This window comes from Aspergillus caelatus (assembly GCF_009193585.1).
Source record: "Aspergillus caelatus strain CBS 763.97 unplaced genomic scaffold BDV27scaffold_7, whole genome shotgun sequence".
NCBI lineage: Eukaryota > Fungi > Ascomycota > Eurotiomycetes > Eurotiales > Aspergillaceae > Aspergillus > Aspergillus caelatus.
The window spans coordinates 307928-329826 of NW_022475270.1; the positions used below are offsets into that span (position 1 = coordinate 307928).

The 21899-nt window shown below is 48.5% G+C and overlaps 10 protein-coding genes across 10 annotated transcripts; 3 read left to right on the forward strand and 7 right to left on the reverse strand.

The window, feature by feature from the left end:
- Window positions 1-2205: 2205 nt before the first annotated feature.
- On the reverse strand, window positions 2206-3257 carry BDV27DRAFT_152652 (ClpP/crotonase; the record flags this gene model as incomplete). The annotated part of the gene is made up of 3 exons (XM_032071608.1): window positions 2206-2344; window positions 2423-2890; window positions 2938-3257. The coding sequence occupies 3 exons, from the start codon at window positions 3255-3257 to the stop codon at window positions 2206-2208; spliced, it is 927 nt and encodes a 308-aa protein (XP_031933078.1).
- A 78-nt stretch (window positions 3258-3335) lies between these two features.
- On the reverse strand, window positions 3336-4283 carry BDV27DRAFT_120195 (SDR family oxidoreductase). The gene has a single exon (XM_032065041.1). It carries the CDS (start codon window positions 4214-4216, stop codon window positions 3431-3433), a length of 786 nt encoding a protein of 261 aa, XP_031933079.1. The 5' UTR covers window positions 4217-4283; the 3' UTR covers window positions 3336-3430.
- A 403-nt stretch (window positions 4284-4686) lies between these two features.
- Window positions 4687-6396, reverse strand: BDV27DRAFT_140894 (uncharacterized protein; the record flags this gene model as incomplete). The annotated part of the gene is made up of 5 exons (XM_032069744.1): window positions 4687-4828; window positions 4891-5191; window positions 5251-5329; window positions 5826-5883; window positions 6194-6396. 5 exons carry the CDS (start codon window positions 6394-6396, stop codon window positions 4687-4689), a joined length of 783 nt encoding a protein of 260 aa, XP_031933080.1.
- Window positions 6397-8397: 2001 nt separating this feature from the next.
- Window positions 8398-8921, forward strand: BDV27DRAFT_120196 (uncharacterized protein). The gene is made up of 2 exons (XM_032065042.1): window positions 8398-8803; window positions 8861-8921. Exons 1-2 carry the CDS (start codon window positions 8540-8542, stop codon window positions 8873-8875), a joined length of 279 nt encoding a protein of 92 aa, XP_031933081.1. The 5' UTR covers window positions 8398-8539; the 3' UTR covers window positions 8876-8921.
- Window positions 8922-9025: 104 nt separating this feature from the next.
- On the reverse strand, window positions 9026-11978 carry BDV27DRAFT_120197 (OPT oligopeptide transporter protein-domain-containing protein). The gene is made up of 8 exons (XM_032065043.1): window positions 11541-11978; window positions 11206-11467; window positions 10926-11131; window positions 10676-10845; window positions 10423-10604; window positions 10066-10356; window positions 9864-10007; window positions 9026-9796 (listed from the first exon to the last, which is right to left on the reverse strand). The coding sequence occupies exons 1-8, from the start codon at window positions 11847-11849 to the stop codon at window positions 9183-9185; spliced, it is 2178 nt and encodes a 725-aa protein (XP_031933082.1). The 5' UTR covers window positions 11850-11978; the 3' UTR covers window positions 9026-9182.
- Window positions 11979-12302: 324 nt separating this feature from the next.
- On the reverse strand, window positions 12303-13054 carry BDV27DRAFT_104855 (uncharacterized protein). The gene is made up of 2 exons (XM_032064360.1): window positions 12797-13054; window positions 12303-12742 (listed from the first exon to the last, which is right to left on the reverse strand). Exons 1-2 carry the CDS (start codon window positions 12982-12984, stop codon window positions 12490-12492), a joined length of 441 nt encoding a protein of 146 aa, XP_031933083.1. The 5' UTR covers window positions 12985-13054; the 3' UTR covers window positions 12303-12489.
- Window positions 13055-14649: 1595 nt separating this feature from the next.
- BDV27DRAFT_120199 (cytochrome and DOMON domain-containing protein) lies at window positions 14650-16316 on the forward strand. The gene has a single exon (XM_032065044.1). It carries the CDS (start codon window positions 14733-14735, stop codon window positions 16197-16199), a length of 1467 nt encoding a protein of 488 aa, XP_031933084.1. The 5' UTR covers window positions 14650-14732; the 3' UTR covers window positions 16200-16316.
- A 316-nt stretch (window positions 16317-16632) lies between these two features.
- BDV27DRAFT_171708 (uncharacterized protein) lies at window positions 16633-17746 on the reverse strand (the record flags this gene model as incomplete). Its single annotated transcript, XM_032075669.1, has 2 exons — window positions 17319-17746; window positions 16633-17201 (listed from the first exon to the last, which is right to left on the reverse strand). The coding sequence occupies exons 1-2, from the start codon at window positions 17728-17730 to the stop codon at window positions 16633-16635; spliced, it is 981 nt and encodes a 326-aa protein (XP_031933085.1). The 5' UTR covers window positions 17731-17746.
- Window positions 17747-18170: 424 nt separating this feature from the next.
- On the forward strand, window positions 18171-19463 carry BDV27DRAFT_140898 (MBL fold metallo-hydrolase; the record flags this gene model as incomplete). The annotated part of the gene is made up of 2 exons (XM_032069745.1): window positions 18171-18189; window positions 18607-19463. 2 exons carry the CDS (start codon window positions 18171-18173, stop codon window positions 19461-19463), a joined length of 876 nt encoding a protein of 291 aa, XP_031933086.1.
- A 272-nt stretch (window positions 19464-19735) lies between these two features.
- Window positions 19736-21791, reverse strand: BDV27DRAFT_104865 (bZIP transcription factor). The gene is made up of 3 exons (XM_032064361.1): window positions 21156-21791; window positions 20156-21092; window positions 19736-20100 (listed from the first exon to the last, which is right to left on the reverse strand). Exons 1-3 carry the CDS (start codon window positions 21615-21617, stop codon window positions 20009-20011), a joined length of 1491 nt encoding a protein of 496 aa, XP_031933087.1. The 5' UTR covers window positions 21618-21791; the 3' UTR covers window positions 19736-20008.
- Window positions 21792-21899: the final 108 nt, after the last annotated feature.

Sequence of the window (21899 nt, forward strand, 5' to 3'; positions counted from 1 at the left end):
GGGGCCCACGACTCGCCAGATGGCTGTTCATGCCAAGTTGCGCCACAGGGGTCAGAGCGAATCAGTGTTCATATCAGGCTGCAGACAAAAATGTCTAGCTTGTGATGAATCCCGACAGGGTGCGCGCCTCCATTCTTCGCCCAAGCATGCTAGTGGGCCGGCGAGAAAAGTTACATCGCCAAGGACCTGTAGGGTAAGGCGGTCGGGGTTTCTGAAACGTGAACATCTCCTGAGCGGGGAAGGTATGAAACACAGGAGGCGCCTATCTTTGGGGCTCAAAAGGCGCGGCGGTTTCCACTGAGTCGTGTTCCCAGAGGAACCCATCGCATTGAATTTGTCATTAGTTTCTTCGTTCTGTGTCTGGGGTGCGTTGTGTTGGTTGGCAATTGATATGGGTTGTTGTTCATTCCAAGCGCGGTGCCTGGCGACAGTCCAACCTTGCTCGCATTTTCGAGGCACACTCTTCCCGAGCGACCCTCGGATCAGCCACTGACAGCTGCGGAAGGGCCAGCCGATCTGAGGGCCATGTGCAACCTCATAGGCGGACGAAATTTTGCAGCGGACGGGCCCCAATTTAGTGCCTGAATTCCTCGCATCGGTTATGTGGGCTAGGTCGAGCCTAGACACGCGGTGGAGTAAGTGTGGCAACGGCGTAGTTGCTCCGTGTGGACTAGTCCGAGAAGGAGAATGAGTTGTCGACCGATAGATAATCACCTGGATGGTCAATAGTCAATGTCAATTGGGGACACAGCGAAAGCCAGAGAGAGAAAGAAAGGGGAGATGATGATTTTCTGGTGCGAGGCAGGAGTGTCATCTGACTGGATGGAATTGTAAACAAACACCAAACAAACACAGTACGGCCGACGAGACCGTCCACTTTGGCAACTTCAATTTCTTTCTTTTTTTTTTAAAAAAAGAACAAACACTTTAACTAAACTTCGACCTCTGACTAAAGAAATGCTCTTTGTTTCCGTACAACCCGAATGCATGAATTAATATTTTCCTCCTTCCTCCCGAATGATCTGCTATTTTTAATTAAGTCAATCCACGTACAGGCTAGCTATGAAACTCCCTACTCTTTTATTACCTTTCTATCTATAGTCCGGCAATGTTGATATCAGGATCAGGACCATCTGGAACTTCCCGTCCGGTCCCATGGATCCTTCCGTCCTTTCTCCGAGTCATAGACTTTCGTGGCTGATTAACCACGAAAGTTTGAACATTCTTCCATCCGCTTATTTTATTTCCATACCGACAGAGAGAGAATGACAACCCGTCGTACTACCGAGCTTGACTTGACCATGTCAAGCGATTGGCTTGCACAGGCACGAGAGTATGATTGGTAGAAACGTCATATCGTCTACTGGTAGTACTGGGAGACCAGACTATACTATTCTCCACTCTACACGGATGCCATCCTTGCCCTACCTACTATAACTCCTAAAATGTATATTCATTAAGTAACATAGTAAGACTATTCATAACAGGGCCATCCTTCAATTCCGCAATTTTAATACTGCGATCAGCGTCTGCTTTGTTAGTAAAATCTGAATTTCACCTTGGAACATGTCCTATGAGATAGTGTCCGTTGACTTGAAATCCTGGATTAACCGGAAATGTCCTAATAATGTAAATGCCCATTGTCTACAGACCCCTAGTTAGTAGTAGCCCATGGCTGCTCAATTTTCCACACGACTATGCCCGAAATAGAAATCGTCTGCTCCTCTGGAAGTTCTCTTAGCCAACCAGAAGGTGTCGCTGTCGGAAGCTTCTCCTTTCACTTGCTATATGTGAAACAAACTATTGATATACCTCGTGGCTCGCTGAGCTAAATTAATAACAACGGCTCCCCATTAGGTGTCGGTTCTTCCGTGGATAGTTAATTAAAATTAAAGATAACCAAGTCCAACTTCCCGTTGTTTTTATTTAGATGTGCAAGTCGTTGTGTGGAGACGTCGAGTCAGGTAGGGCGACCACCAGCAGATTTTACATTAAGCTGCCGTTCGAAAGGATAAAATTTCTTTGTACAGAAAGGATCCTATCACGTATCCCGCTTCTTCATGTCAATCATTCATGGCATGCTTTCCTCCTGCTACTTGATTTGCTGTCGTTCACTTCTGAGTTACTCTGGTCATTCATATCAAATTGAGATAAACTAGATAATCCGCCAATGACAACCTGGAGATCGCCGCCGTTATAGTAATATCACAGTTTTGTGGTCCGGACTCTCCTACCAGTATCAATTCCAATCCACCACGGGTAATTCGGTGGCGCATCTTCCAGCGTCGCAGTGAAATGTGGCTTTCGCTTTTCTAGGAAAGACTTGGTCCCTTCTTGCATATCCCTGGAATATGTCAGCATACAACAATGACAGCCCTCACGTAGCCATAGTTACCCCATTGACCAAAAGGCAAATGCATACCTCCCATCAAACATATGATAGATCACCGTCGAATCAACAATATGTGCACCCTCCGCCGTCCCCGGATTACGCCACATCAAAGCATGATTCAAATGCCACGCAAGCAAACTAACGTTCTCCGCAATCTCAGTCGCCAATTCCAAGGCACGGGAGAGCACCTGCACAGGATCCGGTCGAGACTTCGCAAATAGCGACCCAAAATGTGGCGACGTGGGCGGTAAGACATGGCCGGTGGTTAACAAGTACATTGCGTGCGAGTATCCGATCAGACGGGGGAGGAAGAACGATGAACTAGACTCTAGGGTTAATCCACGACGGGCAAAGACGAACCCGTACTTGGCTTGTTCGCATGCTATTCGAATTGCGCAGGGAAGGGTTATGGCGATGCCCATGCCGACGGCGGAGCCTTGGAGGGCGGCGATGGTGGGCTTGCGGCATCTGTAGATGGCGAGGGCCATGCAACCGCCACTGGGTGCTCAGTATGTCTGTCTGAAGCCTTTTATATTGATACTTACGGGTCGCGAAAGTCAAGCGGTCGCTCCTTGGCCGGTTTGAATGGCTCCTTCAGGTCGGCGCCAGCGCAGAAGATCTTCCCTGTTGCGGTCAACACGACGACCTTGACGCGTTCGTCCACGTCAAACAAGGGGTAGAGCTTCCCAAAGGCGTCCATAAGATGTGTGGAAAACGCATTGTTCTTGTCTGGTCGGTTCAGCGTCACCACTACTACGGGAGTTGCTACCGGAACACCCTCCGGATGATGCGAGACCTTGACATCGGTGAGAGGGAGAGTCTCGTAAGACCTGGGAATATCAACAGGGGGCGGAGCTGGTACCATTCTGGCAGTTGCAAATATTACTGTTTCTTTCATGGACATGATTATACGATTAACATTTCGCTCAATCGTGAGTATGACGTACACTCCCTGCTCTCCCCGCTTAACTTCAACACGCCTCCCATACACATACCCAGGATACATACATATAAAAATTAATAATCAGACATACAAAACTACAACTTCGAAAACATGCCCTCCTTCTCAGCCCTGACATCCAACTCCTGAGTCCACGTACTCCTCGGTTGTGTATACAAAAACCAATAAATCTCCGCCAAATCGGAGGGCTGCATAACATAGCGATGCATCTCCTGCAACTTCTCGACTTCACCCTCCCTCTCCCATTTCTTCCGCAACCACCCCCCAATAATATCACTCTGCACGGGGCCATCAACAATAAGATGCGCAGCATGAATACCTTTACTCTGAAACTCCCTGGTAATAATCTGTGACAGCGCCCGAAGCCCGAACTTCCCCGGCGAGAAACTACTCAACCCAGGACTCCCACGAATGGATCCCGTGGCACCGGTGAAGATAACAGTCCCCGCCCCGGCGGCCAACATATCAGGGAGGACACATTTGGCAGCAAAAAAGGCACCGAACATATTAATACGAGTGAAATTTTCAAATTCCTCCGACGACGTCTCGAGGATAGTCCGCGGACGAATGCGTCTCGACCCGGCATTGTAGATGAGAACATGAACCGGGCCGAGGTCGTCCTTGATGGAAGCGAAGGTCTTGATCACACTTGATTCATCTCGCACGTCAGTGACGTAGTATCTCGCTGAGTTGGGGTATGACTCGTTGATTGAGTCTTGGATTTTTTGGAGTTTGTCTTCTGTTCGAGCGATCAGGGCTACGCTGAAGCCTTTTGAGGCGAAGTGGCGGGAGACTGCTTCGCCGATGCCTGGGCCGACGCCTACGACGGCCAGCACGGGGTTGTTCTTTGGATTGTGGGACATGGTGGGATTGTGATATTCTTGGTTTTTTGGGGATTTGTGGGGTGCGGGGATGGTGGTTGATATATATACCTATTTGGGGGGTGGATGTTGGATGAGATTAAATTGATTAGTATAGTTTTCGTAATCGGTTCCGACGGCCCGAGGCTGGTGATTAGTAAATCGTGTTGCAACATCATGTTTTCATGGAGGTATAGAATATCAATTATAAGAGTAGATTACTGGATGCTTGTTTATAGTAGGTTTTGATAGATTTTCATTTTCTAATATCTTTCGCATTAAGCGGAATATATTGTAGGAGCGTCGTGTATATTTTTCACATGTAACCTACTCTGAACTACTTGTACATATATCCGTGAAGCCTGGCTTCAGTCATAAAAATTCATAAACTTGGAACAATAGAAAATAGACAAGAAAAAAAGGTAAAACTGCGAGGAAGAAGAAACAAGACAGCGAATCACCCTCAACGTCAACTAAGCATATGAATGACTTCCAGGAGGACCTCCTCTAAACCCAGCACACTCGGGATCAGACAGCGGAGTTCTTTCACCGTCACATTTACAGACGCAAGATGGATCGATCGCAAATTCACTAAAGGAGTTCCAGCATTGCTTCCTGTAGAAACAATCATTATCATCCCGATGCATGCATGTTAACCCAGTAAAAGGGAAACTCACGTCAGCTCACAGCCTCCCTCTGAAGTGAAGGGTTTCTCGTGATCCTTGAGCCACTCGCTATAGGGCTCTCCAAGATAGTCACAGAATACCTCACGCGGATCATTGCCGGCGTGACAATTTTTCTGTTCATTGGTTTGGTTCTCCTTCGGCATCAGAAATCCAAGCCCAGGACCGGCCATGTCGTGAGGGCCACCAGGCTTGGTCGTGTTCTCGGGGCTCCATCTGGGATCTAATCCGTTATCCTTCCATCCCCACTTTTCGTTGAACCAGTTGTTAGTCCAGAACCAGGCGTAGTTATCCGCTGATTAGTGAAGGTTAGTGTGGAACCCTCAGGATAGTTACATTCGTGGATTAACGCACCATTATACTTGACGCCTACGTTCGGAAGACTCTGCCCGTACCATGCGAGGATGTTTGACCACTCAGCACCTTCGACCTTCTACACAAGTTGTTAGCCCGATAACCCGTGGTATGGGGATATAGTACATACTCTTGACTTGATTCCAAGGTTAGGATTCTGCGCCTCTAGGTCCATAACTGATAAATTTGGGTTAGGACTCAGTGGTTCAAGTTGGGACAGGGTAGAAACTCACCATGGAATGAAGACCCAAGAAGATCAACGTGAGTCCATTCATGGGCCAACAAGTGCTCGTAGCTAACCAGGCCAGGTAAGCTTTTGACAGGCATCTTCTCGCCATTTGTTATATCATTCAGGTACTTATGGCCAAAGAATCCATCAAAGAAGAACATCTCCAATCCTATATTGGTATTTCCAGTTATGCTTCCGGGCTAGCAGATTAAATGTCTGGAGCCATGAGGGCTTACCACGGTTAGACCTTCTAGCAAACGTGTACCTATTCAGAGTTAGTAAGTACAGGATGTCATGGTCAGGAGATCGTATACATACACTCCCGAGTTAGTACAAGGAGACCGACGCTTAGAGGCGCAGCGATATCTAACCTGATGCTCCCCTGACTTATTATCTTCGCCGACCTTCCCGAGGCGAGGGAACATATTGACTTGAGTCATGACGTCTAAATCAGGAGCCTGCATTAGTGCATGTCTATCTCATCTTACTGGCGGCATCGGCTTACTATGAACTTGGAGGTAGTGAGGCCGGTGCTTCTCGTGCTATTGATCGGAGGAATTGAGTTAGCAAATAAGAGACTGTTGATGAATATAAGAATTCTGTCTACAGTCCAAACTTACAGCCCACCCCTCTACTCCCGGCGGATCTGCAGCGAAGAAACGCTGTCATCCCAGCGTGTCCATGGGTTTGATAGTCCTCTTGGTCAATTCTAACATCATTCGAGTAGACTCAACCAGTATATCAAAGTGTTCATCTGAACATTCCACGAGGGCGGTCCACCAGTAGATGCCTTTATATGCATTTTCAATGTCGGTTATGTTTCTCCAACCCTGCACCGTGGGGAATACCAGGCACAAGGAAAGAAGAAACGTAAAAAGAGGGACTTGAAGCATTCTGAACGTGAGATCGCTCGCCATCATAGTTCTGTTTTTGAGTATAACGACCATGAGAACTCATAATTGATCAGGGTGAGACCCTGGGGTATGCATCGTTATAAAGGTAATTTAATATGAACAGTTCTCTGGGCGCTTAATCCATCCATGGTAATGTAGGAAATGAAGGATCAAAGAGTCTATTGTCATTGGCACGCGCAATATTGAAGTAGGGCCACCGGGCGTCAGAACAGATCTCTATTGGAAGGTATTGTTTCGGTGGAATTGCCTTGTCAAGGATGAAATAGGTTTGTGATACTTAAACTACCACCTCGCCCGGAGTCGCAATACATTGTCACTAGAGTGGTGGAATAGGTCAATGGGTCTAGTCTTGACTCTAGGTAATGCAATAAACACCTGAGAGAATCTTTAAAAGAGCACCCCATTGCCACAGGTAAGAAGAAACAGTGATGAGATTGTAACAACTTCAAAATACCAGAGAGGAATGTTGTGTCCTGGCAATCTCGGGTCGGGCAATTTAATTGTCTTGGCTGTTGTAGGGCTGTTCATTCATCCTCATTGGATGTCTATTCTCTTTCTCCTTGGTCGAGGAACAAAGACATGAGCAACAACCGTGTTTCAAAAAGTTTCCAGCTTCTATTCTTAGGCGTTAAAATTGAGCATGGTTGGCACTAGAATCATAAAATACATGACAGCATTGACTAATCGATTTAATCTAGTAATTTGTTTCGTCATGTAAAATAATAGGTCCTACAATAATGTAACAGCCGCTTGGCTCCTTTCGATATGACCAGCTTCCCGCTTAGAAGTCAATGTTTAAATAAAAGAAATATCTAACCTACGATCCCTCCTCGGTTCACTACTATTGGAGCCGGGGTTCCTTCTATCTAATAGTCAGCTTGATTTATTATCGGGTGAGGTTCGTTTGAATTACCCTCTCATTACCCTTGGTTGGCTAACAGTAATTCTATCCCAATTTATTTAAGATGAGTGCAGGTCTCGTCCGCGCCTTTTGAATGGTTACCTGCTTGCCCTTAATTGAACAATTACTGGCAATAGCAGCATTTGTATTTTTTAGACTTCACTGGCCTGCTCTACAGATTTAGCTTTACCAGATGCGCTGGCACATAACTAGCTAATATGGCGACATTGAATTAAACTCTCATATCGTCTTATTAGCCTCTATTGATCTGGAGCATTATTTTGGCCTATACGTCTTCAAAGGGACAAGCTTTCTTCTGAAGTGACACGAAAAGAACAAAATAACACTTTGGTGATTCAAAAATATGAAGGGAATTTGATTTCTTCATTAGGAGTAAACCATTGAATATGCCTCGGGGGTAGAGGTCCTGAGGAGGAAGGAACTAGGCGATCTTAGCCTAAATGCCGTAGATCGATTATCGCCGTGGAGTGGGCATACGCCACAGTCAGATCCATGGACGCTATTAGCCCGCATAGTTGGTAGGTCTGGAGGCTCATCCTTCAGTAGTTAGCTTGCCCTTAGTACGTACTCACACCGACATACCTTATACGGTCTGGCATCTTGGTCCATCGCGGACCATTCCCTACGAACACCCCCTACAATGAGATATTATCAAGCTACCACAATACCATAATTCATATTGTTGATATTCCACCGAACATCGAATCAAAACGTAGAGGTGCTGGGCTACTCCCTCCCATTCTTAGAAGAATCCAGATCCCCATCGGGACTGCAGTAGTCCTAACGAATAGGTCATCTGATTAGGAGAATTATGAACTCAACACTCTGCAGTGGATATCCCCACAATCACCGCCACGTACGTACTTATCTGATCTATTGAATTGCATTAACCGTGAACAAGACTAGCGTGCGAGTTCTTAGGGCTCGGTGTATCGGTCGAGCACATGGCCGCGTCATAGGTGGACTAAGGCTGTGGGGTAAGGCTGAGCTCCATGCTCCGCTTACTTAGCAATATCGCCACAATTGCTCCATCACGATGGGACCAGTTACCAGCATCACAACTCCAGAGGGGAGGTTTATTGCTTGGCGTTATGCTTGTTGTCTATAAAAGGGTGCCAATTTGCTCCTCCGTATTGGAATGTAGATAATCATCTCTCTCAACCATCTTCGTCATTCTTCCTCTCTAATCTACCAAAATCACAAACACGCCCACAAACACACATAATGGGTCTCTTTAGTCACCACGAACATCACAACGGCCCTCAGGGTGGCCCTGGTGGTCACCAAGGAGGAGGCCCTGGCGGCCCCGGCGGCCATGAAGGCGGTAGCCATGGCGGTCCTGGTGGCCCTGGTGGTCAACATGGAGGTGGCCCCGGTGGACCTGGCGGTCAGCATGGAGGCGGCCCTGGCGGTCCTGGAGGCCAGCATGGCGGTGGCCCTGGTGGTCCTGGAGGTCATCATGGAGGCGGTCCCGGTGGCCCTGGTGGCGTAAGTCAGCACCTTCGACTTGAGTTCTCATAAGCTAATTCTTGGGATCATTCACAGCACGGTGGGCGGTAAGCGAATCAAACTTACGACCTCAAAGTATATATTGCATGGATGGATTTGGGATGGGCATTTGACATATCTGGCTGTATATAATCCTAACTTGGAATCCTATCATGGTTCAGCGGCTTGATGAAACAATCTATTTTTATTTTATTGCAAACGAAAGACGTATGCGTGTAATGTAGGTCAAGAAGTGTCTTCTGTGGCATAGTAGCTATGTTCAAGACATTTAACGCCTTAAAGAACGTGTAATATCTTTCTAGCAGCAGATACTTGAAGATGCTAGCGTATCAGTGGTTCTCTGCCTCCTAATAGCCTTTCATGGAGTACCAATGGTGGTGCCGAAGTTTCCACCATCCAGCCCTACACCGGATAGGATAGCATTAATAACTCCTCCGATACCTTCACCAGCCATGGCGCCAGCAGCCACAGCATAGGCATACTTTTCAAACCCGTCAGGCCGCTTCTTCTTCCATACGGAGGCAATCACGGCTCCAATGAGCATTGCCGTTCCGTATTGCGTCGACGGTAACGTGAACGCCATCGCCATAATCATCATATTGGGGTAATAGGGCTGTATTCTGTTCCATTTACTGGTGCAGAGGTTTTTCACCAGCACCATCGCGCTGGCCAATACCGCTATGGCTATGGAAAACACCCAGCTACTTCGTGGTATTGGAGATTCGGGCCTTGTCACGGCGAGGACGATGGCACGCCAGGCAGCGACGCCGGGTGCTGGGAACTCGCACTGGTGATTCCCACCATCTCCAGCTGTGTCTTCAGTTGACAGAATGCAGGGGTACGCAGAAGCGAAGATAAGAAACATTGTAGGGGCCACAAGGGCAGCGACTAGTGTTCCTATCATCTGTGCGGCGTATTGGAGACGTGGTGATGTACCTAGAAGAAAGCCCACGCGGAAATCGCCCATGAGATCTAGATAGCCGTCAGGATCTATTTTTCATTCATCATTATTCTCTTAGGCGTAGGGTGAAGATCATACCGCATGCCTGATTTGCCCCAATATTGGTGAGAGCCCCGCCGAGTAGGTTTAAGCGCTGCGCACTTTCGATGCTCGCGGACCCTTGCGTAGTCACTCCGAGGACAACTTGTGTCACTTTGGAGAGAGATGAGAGTGGAACGGTGTCTATGGCACTTGTCAGCCTAAGTCTTATGGGTATGCTTATAGCAAATAGGTTTCAGACCTGTCGCTCCCGAAGCGTGAATCGCGAGTAGTGAAAGAAGAAACGCCAAGGTGAGCGCAAGTAACGTCTCTGCAACAGACATGTCGAATTGCACGCTCGTGATAAAGCAGGTAACAACTATTACCACTACTAGCCCGGGGAGCCACATCCACAATCGGATGTTGTCCTCATTGGCAGGAATCTTCTCTCCACCAATGGAGGTATAAGCGTACCCCTTCTGCCGTCGTGTCTTGAATGCTTGCCATAAACCGCGGGAGGCTATCCAGATAACCCGCCATTGGCAGAATAGTTCTACAGAAGCAGTAAGCATAGCCCATGGCTGTAACTTTCATGGTGGAGAAGGTGCAGAGATCCTACCCGTAAACGCCGCCGCGATCATACACACAACTCCTGGCCACAGGAGCCAGTATCGAGGGCTGGGATGCTGAGCATCTGCAAACTCAGCTGACAAGGAGAAGTAGGAGACCAGCCCGTCAGCCGAGGCTGCCTCCTTTCCGAACGCTAATCCATGAGACACCAGGTAGGGCCCTATGATACCCCTACACGAGTGTACATAAGTATAGAACTTCAATGAGTATGAGTTGGAGTAGTAATTGCAGTTTATTCTTACCAAGCGAGGATCGAGCCAAGAACGAAGGAGGCAGCAACATTCATACCAACCAGCATTCCAGACCCGATAAAGGCCGGGGTCCATTCAATAAACCAGCCCCAGCTTTCTATAGCCATGGCTGTGTCTGCCATGAAGCCAGTCGACGCGATCCAAGTGAAGATATGCCAATCCTTCATGGCATGGAGAGGTCAGTATTTTGTCTTAATTAATGTCTTATGATGGGGCGATTGTCAGACTACGGCAAACATACCCATAAGATACCAATGGCATATTGAGACACCACACGCAGCAGCATAGCGAAGATGAAGCTGTACGCCAAAGTTCGCATTTTCTGTCGGGCTTCGTATGCAACACTAGCTGCAAGGTGCATACCGCGAATGGTGATAGCTGTTGCCGATGAGGAAGGAAAGATAAGCCCGAGTTCTCTTGACACTTGAAAAATGAAAAACTTGCGCACTGCAACATCAACTTTAGGTCAACCAAATATCTTTGTTTCTGAATGGTATACGGGTGGCCAGCTTATCACGTACAGGGAGCTGCAGAGAGGAGACCAAAGTATCCTCCAGCTGCGGTGATAGCTACTAAACGTGCAAAGTCCTTACTGGGGGTAGTGAGTAATCCCAGTTGGTACAATGCGGGTATAGCAGAGACGAAGACATTGGACAATCCCCCAGCAGCGGTAGCCGCAGTTTGGACGATATTATTTTCCTGAGGTCCAAAGTGCTGGCTGTGGTATCCCAGAGAAGACAAATACGACGTCAATGGTTGCAGCACTGCAAAGCCAATGATGGACTAGGGAAGGAGTTAACGGACTGGACCAAGATGCAGACCACAGTGAGAGCACACTGTCAGTGTTGTATCCTACCCCAAAAATATTGGCAGAGTCCGTCCAGCCAGCCTTGAGTCCGAGGTACAAGTTGGAGGCGTTCACAAGCGTTCCACACAAACAGCCGACGATTAGGGCACGAAAGGTGAGGATGCTCCCTGTTGCTGGCTCAACGTCACCAAATGGTACAAAAGGGTCTGTGGGTAACGCAGCGTCCTCTCCCTCGTCTTCATCAGTGGCTATCGAGCTTGCTCTTTGTCTTGTCCCATTCTCCCCAGTCCGATGAACTTCTCGCATATCCGTCAATTCAATTGGCTGACTTCCGGTCGGGCGCGCATGGTCCGACATGACGGCGCACTCACTTCAGTTTATCGCCAAGACAGACCTAAAGAGCGGATACTAGTAAGGAAGTGGACGTTTGCTGAAACAAGACAAGAGCCTAACTGCAGAATGTCGAGAGCATGATATTCTAAGGTGATAAAACCTATTATTCGGCTGAAGTTATCCTGTCAGCCAGAAAAGAAAGATAGCATTACAATGAAGGTGATCTCCTGCCTTTGTCCATGTATTACGTGTCCGATTAACTCTGCTTATGACGGGGCCCCGCCACTTTAATGTGGCTTTTACCGGTCTAGGGGCGATCGGCGCACGTCCATAACACTGCATGACACGCACCAGATCCTTATCAATGACTCCCGGTTCTCACCTGCCCAGGGCATCTTACCCAGTTGTTTAATCTACAAATATCCTGCAAAGTTTGCAACTAACTCATAAGAATAGATGAATTCATATCTCTAGCTTCAGTATACGAAGAAATCAAGGAATGCTCTAGTACACTAAGTACCAACCAACATGCTGACGTTCATGCAATATCATAGAAAACACACAAAATGAATGGCTCGATAAAGTTGAACTTCGCCCGTCCTAATTCAAGTATCTGTCTGAGTCCCGATCTCAAACAGAAGACAATACACTCAAAGGAACAAGCTTATAAAGTGATGTCGCCATCGTAGTGGCACTGCTTAACCGTCTGTGTTTTTGTCTCTGTGTTGCACAGCCACTTGGTACCCGGGGCATGGCCACTTCCATTGTCATTGAGGGTGAACGAGACTTTCTCAGTCCCGTTGACCCGTTGGAGCTGCAAGGTGAAGACGGAGATATCGTTCACGCCGCCTGGGAATTGGACATAGTAGGCGGCGTCGCTGGTACGAGCGCCTTCAACGGGGCTTCCGGGACGATCCCTGGATATAATTGTCATTTTGATTGTTAGTCAGAAAAAGGAGAAGTGAGCATACCAGATCACATTGGCGCCAGTCACATCGTTGTAGTTAGGGTCGTTCAGTTTGAAGGTAATGTACCCCTGCTGATCAATCTGAGAGGCAAAAAGGCCGCTGATAGTAATGGCTTTCTCGGCTCGCTTGGCAGGCATAGCCAGAGCAGTACCGGCGGCCAGGAGGAAGGAGCAGATAGTGGTAGCCTTCATCTCGTCGGATGACTGAATTTGTCAAGTGATGATATAATAAAATAGGTGGATTTAGGAGTGATTAACCGATTGTGAGGTGAGCTGTAGTGTTGATGGTACTAGTCTGTTCAGTGCGAGGATTGACTGTCTTTATAGCTTAGAGACTTCATAATGCGATTCTCGAGATAATGACTCAAGACAGGCTGTTAGATGGAGACGCGCACACTTTTGCGCTCAGCCCGCTTGCTGTCTCGGTGTAGAGTATACGGATCTTGAGCTCGAGAGGCTGTGCTGAATGTCAGAGGAGCAGCATCACGATCCTTTCTCAGGCCTCCCAAACATCACGATTCATAATGGAGGACTACGTCCACAAGTGTGTCCAACGAAACTAGTTCTGGCAGCTTAGCTGCTGATCCCACCGCATCTGAACTGTGTAGCTGCCACAGTAGCAATGTGATGTCGCAACCCTAGTACTGACAGAGTTAGTCTGAGGCGAAGCTTTGTGGATTCGTCCTCTAGGCGTCCCATCATTCATTCTAGACTGAAGTCAAGACAGAAATAAGCATTCTTAATTTAGGAGAGCCGAAAGCTCCGATCTATCGCCTGGCAGCGATTGAACCTTGTAGGGCGATGGTATGCCTAAATTGATGACGTAAAATTATTTTTAGCAACAATGTAGAAGGCAGTCAAATACTCGATTCAAACCTCTAAGGCTTGGATTTGGAATTCCGTGGATCCTGCGGGTGGCCTAATCATAGACACCCGAGGCCAGATGAAATTACAACGATGTAGAGCCTTCGCACAGTTGCTCCCTGGTCCGGACGGACCAGAAAAGAGTGCTGTAAGGACCATAGTGAATGGTTCCAAGTCAGCGAAGAAAAAGAAAAACCTTTGGAGGACGAATAAAAAGTCAACTGTATTACATTGAACATTGATCTGCACAATCTGCAGCTCAGACGTGTCATTCACTTAGCCTATTGATGAGACAAGGCACCAAGCCGGATATCGTAGGCAACAGGAATACTTCGAAGGACAGTATCAGACCGGAAGTATAGTTCTTTGTAATCAAGCTCTCTCTCTCTCTCGTAGCTCGAACTGAGTACTTGAGAAGGTGAAGACCATGCATAACACAAGACGGAGCAAAATCGTTCTAAGAACACAACTTTCTTTACACTCAGCCCACGCACTTTTCACCTTTTCCACGCTCCCAGATCGATCAACACGCACAAAGCGGCGCAAAGTCGGACCAATACGGAAACAATAAAGACCACAGTTCTTCTTTAATAACTCTTCTGGGATAGTTCCCTTGCCCATGGCTGTCTGCTAGTGGGAGATCTTATTAGATCGGTCAATTTACTTTGGCACTTTGGTCAGGGTCTATCCCGAGTCTGCTGCGATGCTACCGGTCTCGCAGGGCACCGAAGAAACACTTCGAAAGGTATCTGCAATCCTCCAGATCAAAAGATCCGTGGAAAGAGGAGCAAAGAAAACCAAGGAGCTGAAAACAAGCAATAGGCGATCCGGCTGGCGTGAGTGGATCTCTCCGCAGGGTCCGTTCAGCTCGTATCGCAATCGTGCTTTAGCGCGGGAACTATTGATGCAAGCTGACGAACCGAACCAAGCAAACAGAAGGCAGGCATTTCTGCTTACTGGTACTCTTTTCTTACCCCGCACGATTCGCCCTTGCGTCACGGTTGGTGGACAGAAACTCTCGAGCTGGACGTGTTCTTTTCTTTTGCAAAATGGTGGAACAGTATAGAGCATGATTGATGTTCAATATCACCATGGCCCGAAACTCAATCTATAGAGTTCTGCTCGTGTGGATCACCACCCTTGTTTACTTATTCAATATAATCCTCGCCGAGCCGGTTCAATATTGCAAATTTGGATACAAAGGGAAGGAAGAAAATGGCGACGTGGACTTTTGCATGGCCATCACCATGCACGAGAATCAATCTTCGAATGCCTACGACATGTACTTGTCCATGACTATCACGCGAGGATCGGATCTTGGTTGGACTGCGATTGGGACTGGTTCTGTGATGGCTGGCTCGTTGATGACCATCGTCTACGGCGAGCCTCTTACCGGAGAGCCTCCAGTTGTCAGCATAAGGACAGCAGCTGCACATCACCAGCCAAAACTGATAACCAAAGAGCAGGCGGGTGGTGCAGATTTTCGGGTTCTCCGGGCAGAATGGCGGGCTATTGAAGAAGACGGCACGCTTACTACGCTATCATCCTCTTCATACGCGTATATCGCTGAAGTGAGTCTCGTCTGCTACTCCTGTAATCTGTGGCCGGCAAAAGGCAGAGGCAGTAGTAAGATTTCAGCAACGGCAACGTCTCTCCCCTGGATCTGGGCATGGAATGAGGACCAGGAAATCTCATCGCTCTCCGACGATGCCCATCTCAACGGACACAGGCACCGTCGCGGAAATGGTGGATGGGGCGAATTCTATGTCGACATGTCGCGGTCCCTTGATACCGCTGAGAACCCTCCACCTGTCCCATCGATTCAATCTGGGGTTCGCACTCTAGGCACTTCTGATGCACCCATCAACAGGAGTAAAGAGTTCACACTGTTTAGCAAGGGGGCTATACATGGCTTCCTGATGGGGATAGCATTTCTAGTTATCTTTCCACTAGGGGTGTTAGCCATGCGCTCACAATCCAGCAAGTCATTTAAATACCACTGGATCATTCAGCTCATTGCCTCCCTCTGCACTGGTACAGGAGCGATTGTTGGTATTATCATGAGCCAAGGGTCATTCAACTCCCCTCACCAGGTAGCCGGACTGCTGGTATCAGGCGTGCTTGGTCTCCAAGCGTTTCTCGGGTGGAGACACCATGTAATCTTTGTACGAGTCAGACACCGAACCTGGATCTCGCACGCGCACATCTGGGCCGGAAGACTCATTATGATTGTTGGCTGGGCGAACTTTCTCAGTGGCATGCTTTTTGTAGCAACTGGTCAGTTCTGGGTTATCTTGGTGTCCGCGATTATTGTGGGAGAGATCGTCGGCCTCACCTTCTGGGTTTGGAGCTGCAATAGGCACAAATCCCGCAAGTCTACTCTTGAGGCGTCGGAGGCCGAGGTTACATGGCGAGGGGAGCGAGACGGGGAATATTTCGCAGTAGGTGAAGATGAGGAAACGGAGATGAACGAAATGGGCGATCATGACAAGCATGAGAGCAGTCCGTATGACCCCATGCTTCCCCGACATGGTTCGCATTAAATTTTGAACAGTAGTATTTGGTCTAGCTGTTTGATTCAGCGGCATGCTATGACATCCGACATAGCAAAGCAAACATTAGTCTCTTTCAGAGACTCGAGAATGATACTCCGATCTGGCACAAGTTGAAACCTAGTAACTTTCCAATTTAAACCAAAGAGTCTCCACCGCGTCAGTTTCTCATGTCTTCTCCCATAGTGTAAGGGAAATAGGTCTCAAAAGCCCAAAGTTATGCTAGTTATGGACAGACCAACGCAAGACCGCCGTCAACCATACTATACTTCCACAACCTTCAAGCCCTCATAGCGAACATGTCCCCACATTGACCTCAATACAATAAAGTCTACATACAAACCCCCCACAAACCCTCCTCAAAAACCATCTTTCGCAAGAAACAAAGTTCAAAGGTATAAAATCCAACAAACCACCCTCAACCTTACACCGTCCCCCTCAACTCAAACTGCTGATCAACAACATCCCCAACCATACTTTCCAACCCCTTAAACCCAATCCCCAACTCCCTCTCCGCCCTGCCCGCATCAACCCTATAACTAATATCACCACCATCAACATTCTTCAACCCAAACCCAACCCCAGGATACCTCCCCTCCAAGAAACGCTTAACATCCCCCCAAGGGCTCGTCTCCGCCGCCAACAAGTACGACCTAAATCCCTTCACACTGTCATCCAGAACCCGCACATGCGCATCCGCAACATCGTCAACATGCACGCCATTGAACTGCGGGGAGCTCGGCGTCTCGGAGAAGAGAGACTGGAAAAGCGAGCCGCAGGATCCGCCGAGTTGGTCGGCGGTTTCTTGGACGAGGCTGCGGCCGTAGACGAAGACGGGGTGGAGGGTTATTATGTCGAACCCGGGGTTGGTGGTCGAGTAGAAGTCGAGGGTGGCTTTGTGGGCGGCGAGTTTGCTGGCGTGGTATTGGCCCATTGGAGGGAGGGTTGGGATTATGTTGTCCGGAGGGAGGGTGTAGCTTATCTCGTTGTCCTCTGTTTTATTTTATTAGTATCTTTTGGGCTGTACTTGGTATGGTAAGGGGTTGCTGGAGGAGAGGAAGGTGATATTGGGGAGAGAGAAGGGAGAGGGAGAGGGGGGGATGAGCTTACCTCTGACGACCAGTCCGTCCTTGAGCTCTCCCAATGAAACTAGCGATATTACAGATCCTGTAACTACCACCTTCTTGATACTCGGTACTTTTGCCGCAGACTCTAAGATAGCGACTGTTCCTTGCTTGGCGGGAGTAACCAGATCATCACTCCCCGGCTTGGGCAATGGAGAGGCCAGATGCAGAACACACTCCACACCTTGTAATGCCTCGTCAAAGCATCCAGGAACGGTGATATCCGGTACAATCACAAACTCCAATTGCTTCTCATAGTTGGCAAAGATCCGACGAAGCTTATCAGCTTGTTCCTCACGACGGATGGCGAGACGAGCGCGGTAGCCCGCTTGCAAAACATGCAAGGCAACCTGCGAGCCGATGAAGCCTGTCGCGCCGGTGATGAGTGTTAGGGACATGGTGGTTGGTTATTTTTGAAAATCTGTCTAACAGAATTAGATGTTACTTGTCAGAAAATATGGATTGCTTTTGGGCTATTTATTATTCTATTCGTTATTTCTATGCTGTTCTTTACGCTGACAAACGGTGCTTCTTGTATGATCATTAATCAATACAGTGGTTATCGGCTTTGCCTCTTCAGGGCACCCCAGCCAGAGGTTCAACACAACCATAAATCGGGTCGGCCGAAAAATAGTTGGGTTTTCTGGTTGAACACCCTAAATTAAGATTTACTAAATATAATCAATTGATGGTATCATATTAAATACTGGTATATAGCTCTAGGTGATGTTTGCGCTGACAAACTGTGAGATCTTCTATGATCATTAATCAGTCAACAGCCGAATTTTGATCGGTAAATGTTTTTTTTTTTTTTTTAGTGATATAGAGCTATGACGCTATGCCCAGTCTAAGTAGCTGTCTAACCAAAACTATGGAAACTGGGGTATCTGATTCTCCACACAAGCTTAATCATCTAAAATAATCTAGAGTGATCAGGACTGGTCCGATGCGTAGCCCTAACTACTGTATCGGGATGGGAATATCTCATACCTACTTATGAGGATTAGTGATCACTCAACCACCATAACCTCGGATCGTCTCCGCATTCAGGATGGCATCAGTATGGCACTGAACTATAGACAGAATAATGCAGTTCACTGCAGCTGAAGATTTTTATAAATAAGGCCACGACAACAAATGTCTTGACAGCCAGGTCATCATCTTCTAAACTTCACTACTACATACATACATACATACATACATACATACATACATACAATATCCACATCTCTCCACAAGCAGAGCCATCAACAAAATGTCCTCTCTCCGCGCAGCAGTATACATCGCCCCACCGACTCCCTTCAAAACGCCCGGAAAAGGAAGCGGCGGTGGTCTCTGGTCCCCTATTTCCTGCACCCTGGTCTACTCAGCCACCGAGGCCGTGCTGGTGGACACACCCATCACCATCAAACAGACACAGGACCTGATCGCCTGGGTCGACCGCATCGCGCCGAAGCGGAAGCTCTCGTATATTTACATCACGCACGGTCATGGCGATCACTTCTTCGGACTTCCATTGCTGCTTCAGCGCTTTCCAGAGGCTAAGCCTGTGGCTACGGCTGCCACGGTGCAGCATATGAAGCAGCAGGTCGAAGAGAAGAACTATCAAACTCAATGGGAATCGCGATTCCCGGGAGAGATCGCGAGGCCGTTCATCTTGGCGCAGCCGCTCCCGGGAAGCAACGAGTTTAAGCTTCAGGACCGATGGCAGTTCCAGGCTATCGAGGTTGGACACTCGGACACTTACGATTCCACCGCGTTGTGGGTCCCCGACCTGCGACTGGCCATTTGTGGAGATGTGGTGTATGGTCAGGTACACCAAATGTTATTTGAGGCTAATACCGCCGCCAAGCGTGAGGAGTGGATTAGAGCGGTGGAGAAGATCGAGGCTCTAGATCCGTTGTATGTAGTACCTGGCCATTGCCAGGAGGGGGAAGTTTTGGGCCGCTGGCACCTCGCCAACACAAAGCAGTATATCAGAGATTTTGCGAATGTGCTAGAGAAGAAGCCCAAGTCTCCTAGAGAGATTGTGGATGCGATGACCAAGCTGTATCCTGATCGATACAACACCGGTGCACTTATAATGGGTGCCATGGGCTATTTTCAAGCATTAAAGGAATCTCGAATTTGAGATTAATGTATGTACATTGAGTTAAGGATTTGAAGTAACCTCAATCGGAGCTAGTTGTGCCGAATCTGTAGCTGCTCACTGGAGACTGAAGACGGGCTTCTACGGGACTGTCCCTGGAGTATGCAACATAGCCCACAATGTATTCTAACAAAGGCTCAGTGGCAGTCCACCAGCTGCAGGGCAAGGGTGCGTGTGAGGTCAAGTAGCGAGCAAAGCCTCCTATGCTTCGACAGCCCTGCCCTGAGCAAACCAGGACTGGCTGTGCTCGTACATGTATCGGTCACCCGACATATCTGTGTAGAAAGCCAGACGGGTATCTGATCCCAACATGAATACCTGAAGGGCTTGGTGTGGTAAGGCTCTGTGCTGTCCACTCAATGCCACACGCTGACCCGCTCTCCAGGAGCAATGGATACCATAGAGATGTGGAGGCGTTGGACGATATGTTTATAGCGGACCACACTTAAGAACTCGGGTATCAAAACGACAATCATAAAGCATAAAACTGATGATGGGAGAGTTTGATACTAATTACTTCTGAGCTTTCATGTCCATACCGAGGCACGCAGAGCATTATCCACATCGGAGCGACGAAAGCCCGGTGTGCGCCCCAAACATATGCCTCTACTAATCAAAGCTGTTACCTAAGTTAGAGACTCAACCCGATAAATAAAGAAACCAAAGGACCTTACTTTGTGTGAAACGGGTGACGTTAATGGCCGTCCGTGACGACTTTCGGTCCGTTTCTGGGGCCGAGGAGAACAGGTGTACTCCTTTCTCGCGGAGATAACCCGCCAGATCTTGCATGTCAAACCAGTCTCCCTCCATTTCCTGTCTGATGTCGGGCGAAAATCGCGCGAGAGGATCGTGGATCGTAGTCCATTGCTGATATCGGCATAAAGGTTTTTCACCTTCCTGAGCTTGGCCGGTGGATCGTGCATAGTGGGTGCCAGCACCCCCAAGCTTGAAGAACGGGACCCCCGCATAGCATTCCTCCAACCGTTTCTGACTCAATTTAGCGTGCAACAGTGCTTCGAAGGCTGCAGTCAGATGAGGACGGTCCATGAGGGTAAAAAGAAACCGAAACGGTCGTTCTATGCGAGACATCGGAACAGACGGATTCGAGAGCACCAAGTACCCTTGATATACACATGCCAGATGTAATTGTTCGATGAAAAGAGGAATATCCATAGCAGAAGGCTCTAAGGGCTCGGACAGGGGAGGTGAAATAGGCTTTGGTGGTCCACTCTCGGGAGGAGTAGTCTGTTCGGTGTGAGTACTCGGGCTCGTATTTTGATCTATGGGCGTGCCGTCTGGTCCCGCTGAAGTCGACGAGGTGGTGTCCTCGCCGTGCGACGAGGTGTCCGGACTCTCGGGTTCGCCATCCTTACTGGCCTCCTTTGCCAAAGCCAAACATGTTTGCACTGTATCGCGTAAATGACTCGCGATATCGGGATGCGAGGAGAGAGCCCCCGACTGCACCAGATTATCGCTGAAGGAGACGACTGCCGAGCTCATTTTCTCCAATGTCGCTTCCAATTGCGAAATACGGCCCTTGAGGGAGGTAATGTTGGCTTCCTTGCGAGAACGGTAAGCACGTTGTGCCAGGCGGATCTGCATTCGACGTCGCTATTTGACTCTTTTCGTCAGCCAACCTTTCACAAAGAGGTGACATCACCATCGTCGACGCACTTCTTCTGGGTCCTCGCCCATTCGAGTATCCATCGTTTTACGCGGGCGACCACGCTTCTTAGAAGCCGGTGCACCAGTTGACTCGTTCAATTGACGTTTCGTTGTCTTCTGTGGGGTCTGAGTCGATCGTTGCATGTCATTAGGTGGAGTCCGTCGGTCCAAATTCATAGTGCGCTCTCCGTCCGCGGAGGACCCTGGAAATAGAAAGTCATTTGGTACGGGCAATGGAGCATTGTAACCCTCCGGTGGGAACTGTGCGTGCGGATAAAATGGCTCGGGAATGGGATATGAGGAAGCGGACAGGAGGGAGGTGAGCTGTGAGGTTGCGAGAGAGCTCTCCAGCAGCGACGGTCGGAAGCGTGGAGATAACAAAACTTTCTGGTAAATCTCATCCCACGGCAGGAGAGGAGCGTCGGGGTCACCAAAACTGTCGTACGTCTGGAGCTGCATTCCTCCATCCATGATGCTGTGACGGAAGATGAAATATGAAGATCGATTCAGATCAGTTCGAGAAGCAGGAAACGGTACGATCGATATGATCGGAGGAGAGATTTAATCATCAGGCCAGTCGGAGGAACTACTTTTAGAATGGCCGTTAGCGTGAGCGTCCGGCGTGTCGGGCGCCATTGCCACGCTGCAGTGATTGGGTGATGGGCAAATAGAGCCAATCCTGGTGCGATTTTAGGTTGCGAAATCCCTCAACTTTAAACATTCACGACGATTCATAACGTTCATTAAACCCTG

Excerpts from the sequence above, each read along its gene's own strand:
- BDV27DRAFT_120195 (XM_032065041.1), bottom strand. The coding sequence starts at position 4,216 with ATGTCCCACAATCCAAAGAACAACCCCGTGCTGGCCGTCGTAGGCGTC.
- BDV27DRAFT_120196 (XM_032065042.1), top strand. The coding sequence starts at position 8,540 with ATGGGTCTCTTTAGTCACCACGAACATCACAACGGCCCTCAGGGTGGC.
- BDV27DRAFT_120197 (XM_032065043.1), bottom strand. The coding sequence starts at position 11,849 with ATGTCGGACCATGCGCGCCCGACCGGAAGTCAGCCAATTGAATTGACG. Across the intron at positions 11,468-11,540 it reads ACTCTGCCAATATTTTTGGG|TCCATCATTGGCTTTGCAGT; the intron begins GTAGGATACAAC and ends CTCCTTCCCTAG. Across the intron at positions 10,008-10,065 it reads TCACGCTTCGGGAGCGACAG|ACACCGTTCCACTCTCATCT; the intron begins GTCTGAAACCTA and ends CAAGTGCCATAG.
- BDV27DRAFT_104855 (XM_032064360.1), bottom strand. The coding sequence starts at position 12,984 with ATGAAGGCTACCACTATCTGCTCCTTCCTCCTGGCCGCCGGTACTGCT. Across the intron at positions 12,743-12,796 it reads ACTGGCGCCAATGTGATCTG|GGATCGTCCCGGAAGCCCCG; the intron begins GTATGCTCACTT and ends AATTATATCCAG.
- BDV27DRAFT_120199 (XM_032065044.1), top strand. The coding sequence starts at position 14,733 with ATGTTCAATATCACCATGGCCCGAAACTCAATCTATAGAGTTCTGCTC.
- BDV27DRAFT_104865 (XM_032064361.1), bottom strand. The coding sequence starts at position 21,617 with ATGGATGGAGGAATGCAGCTCCAGACGTACGACAGTTTTGGTGACCCC. Across the intron at positions 21,093-21,155 it reads TGGGCGAGGACCCAGAAGAA|CGACGTCGAATGCAGATCCG; the intron begins GTGCGTCGACGA and ends AGAGTCAAATAG. Across the intron at positions 20,101-20,155 it reads CGTCACCCGTTTCACACAAA|CTTTGATTAGTAGAGGCATA; the intron begins GTAAGGTCCTTT and ends CTTAGGTAACAG.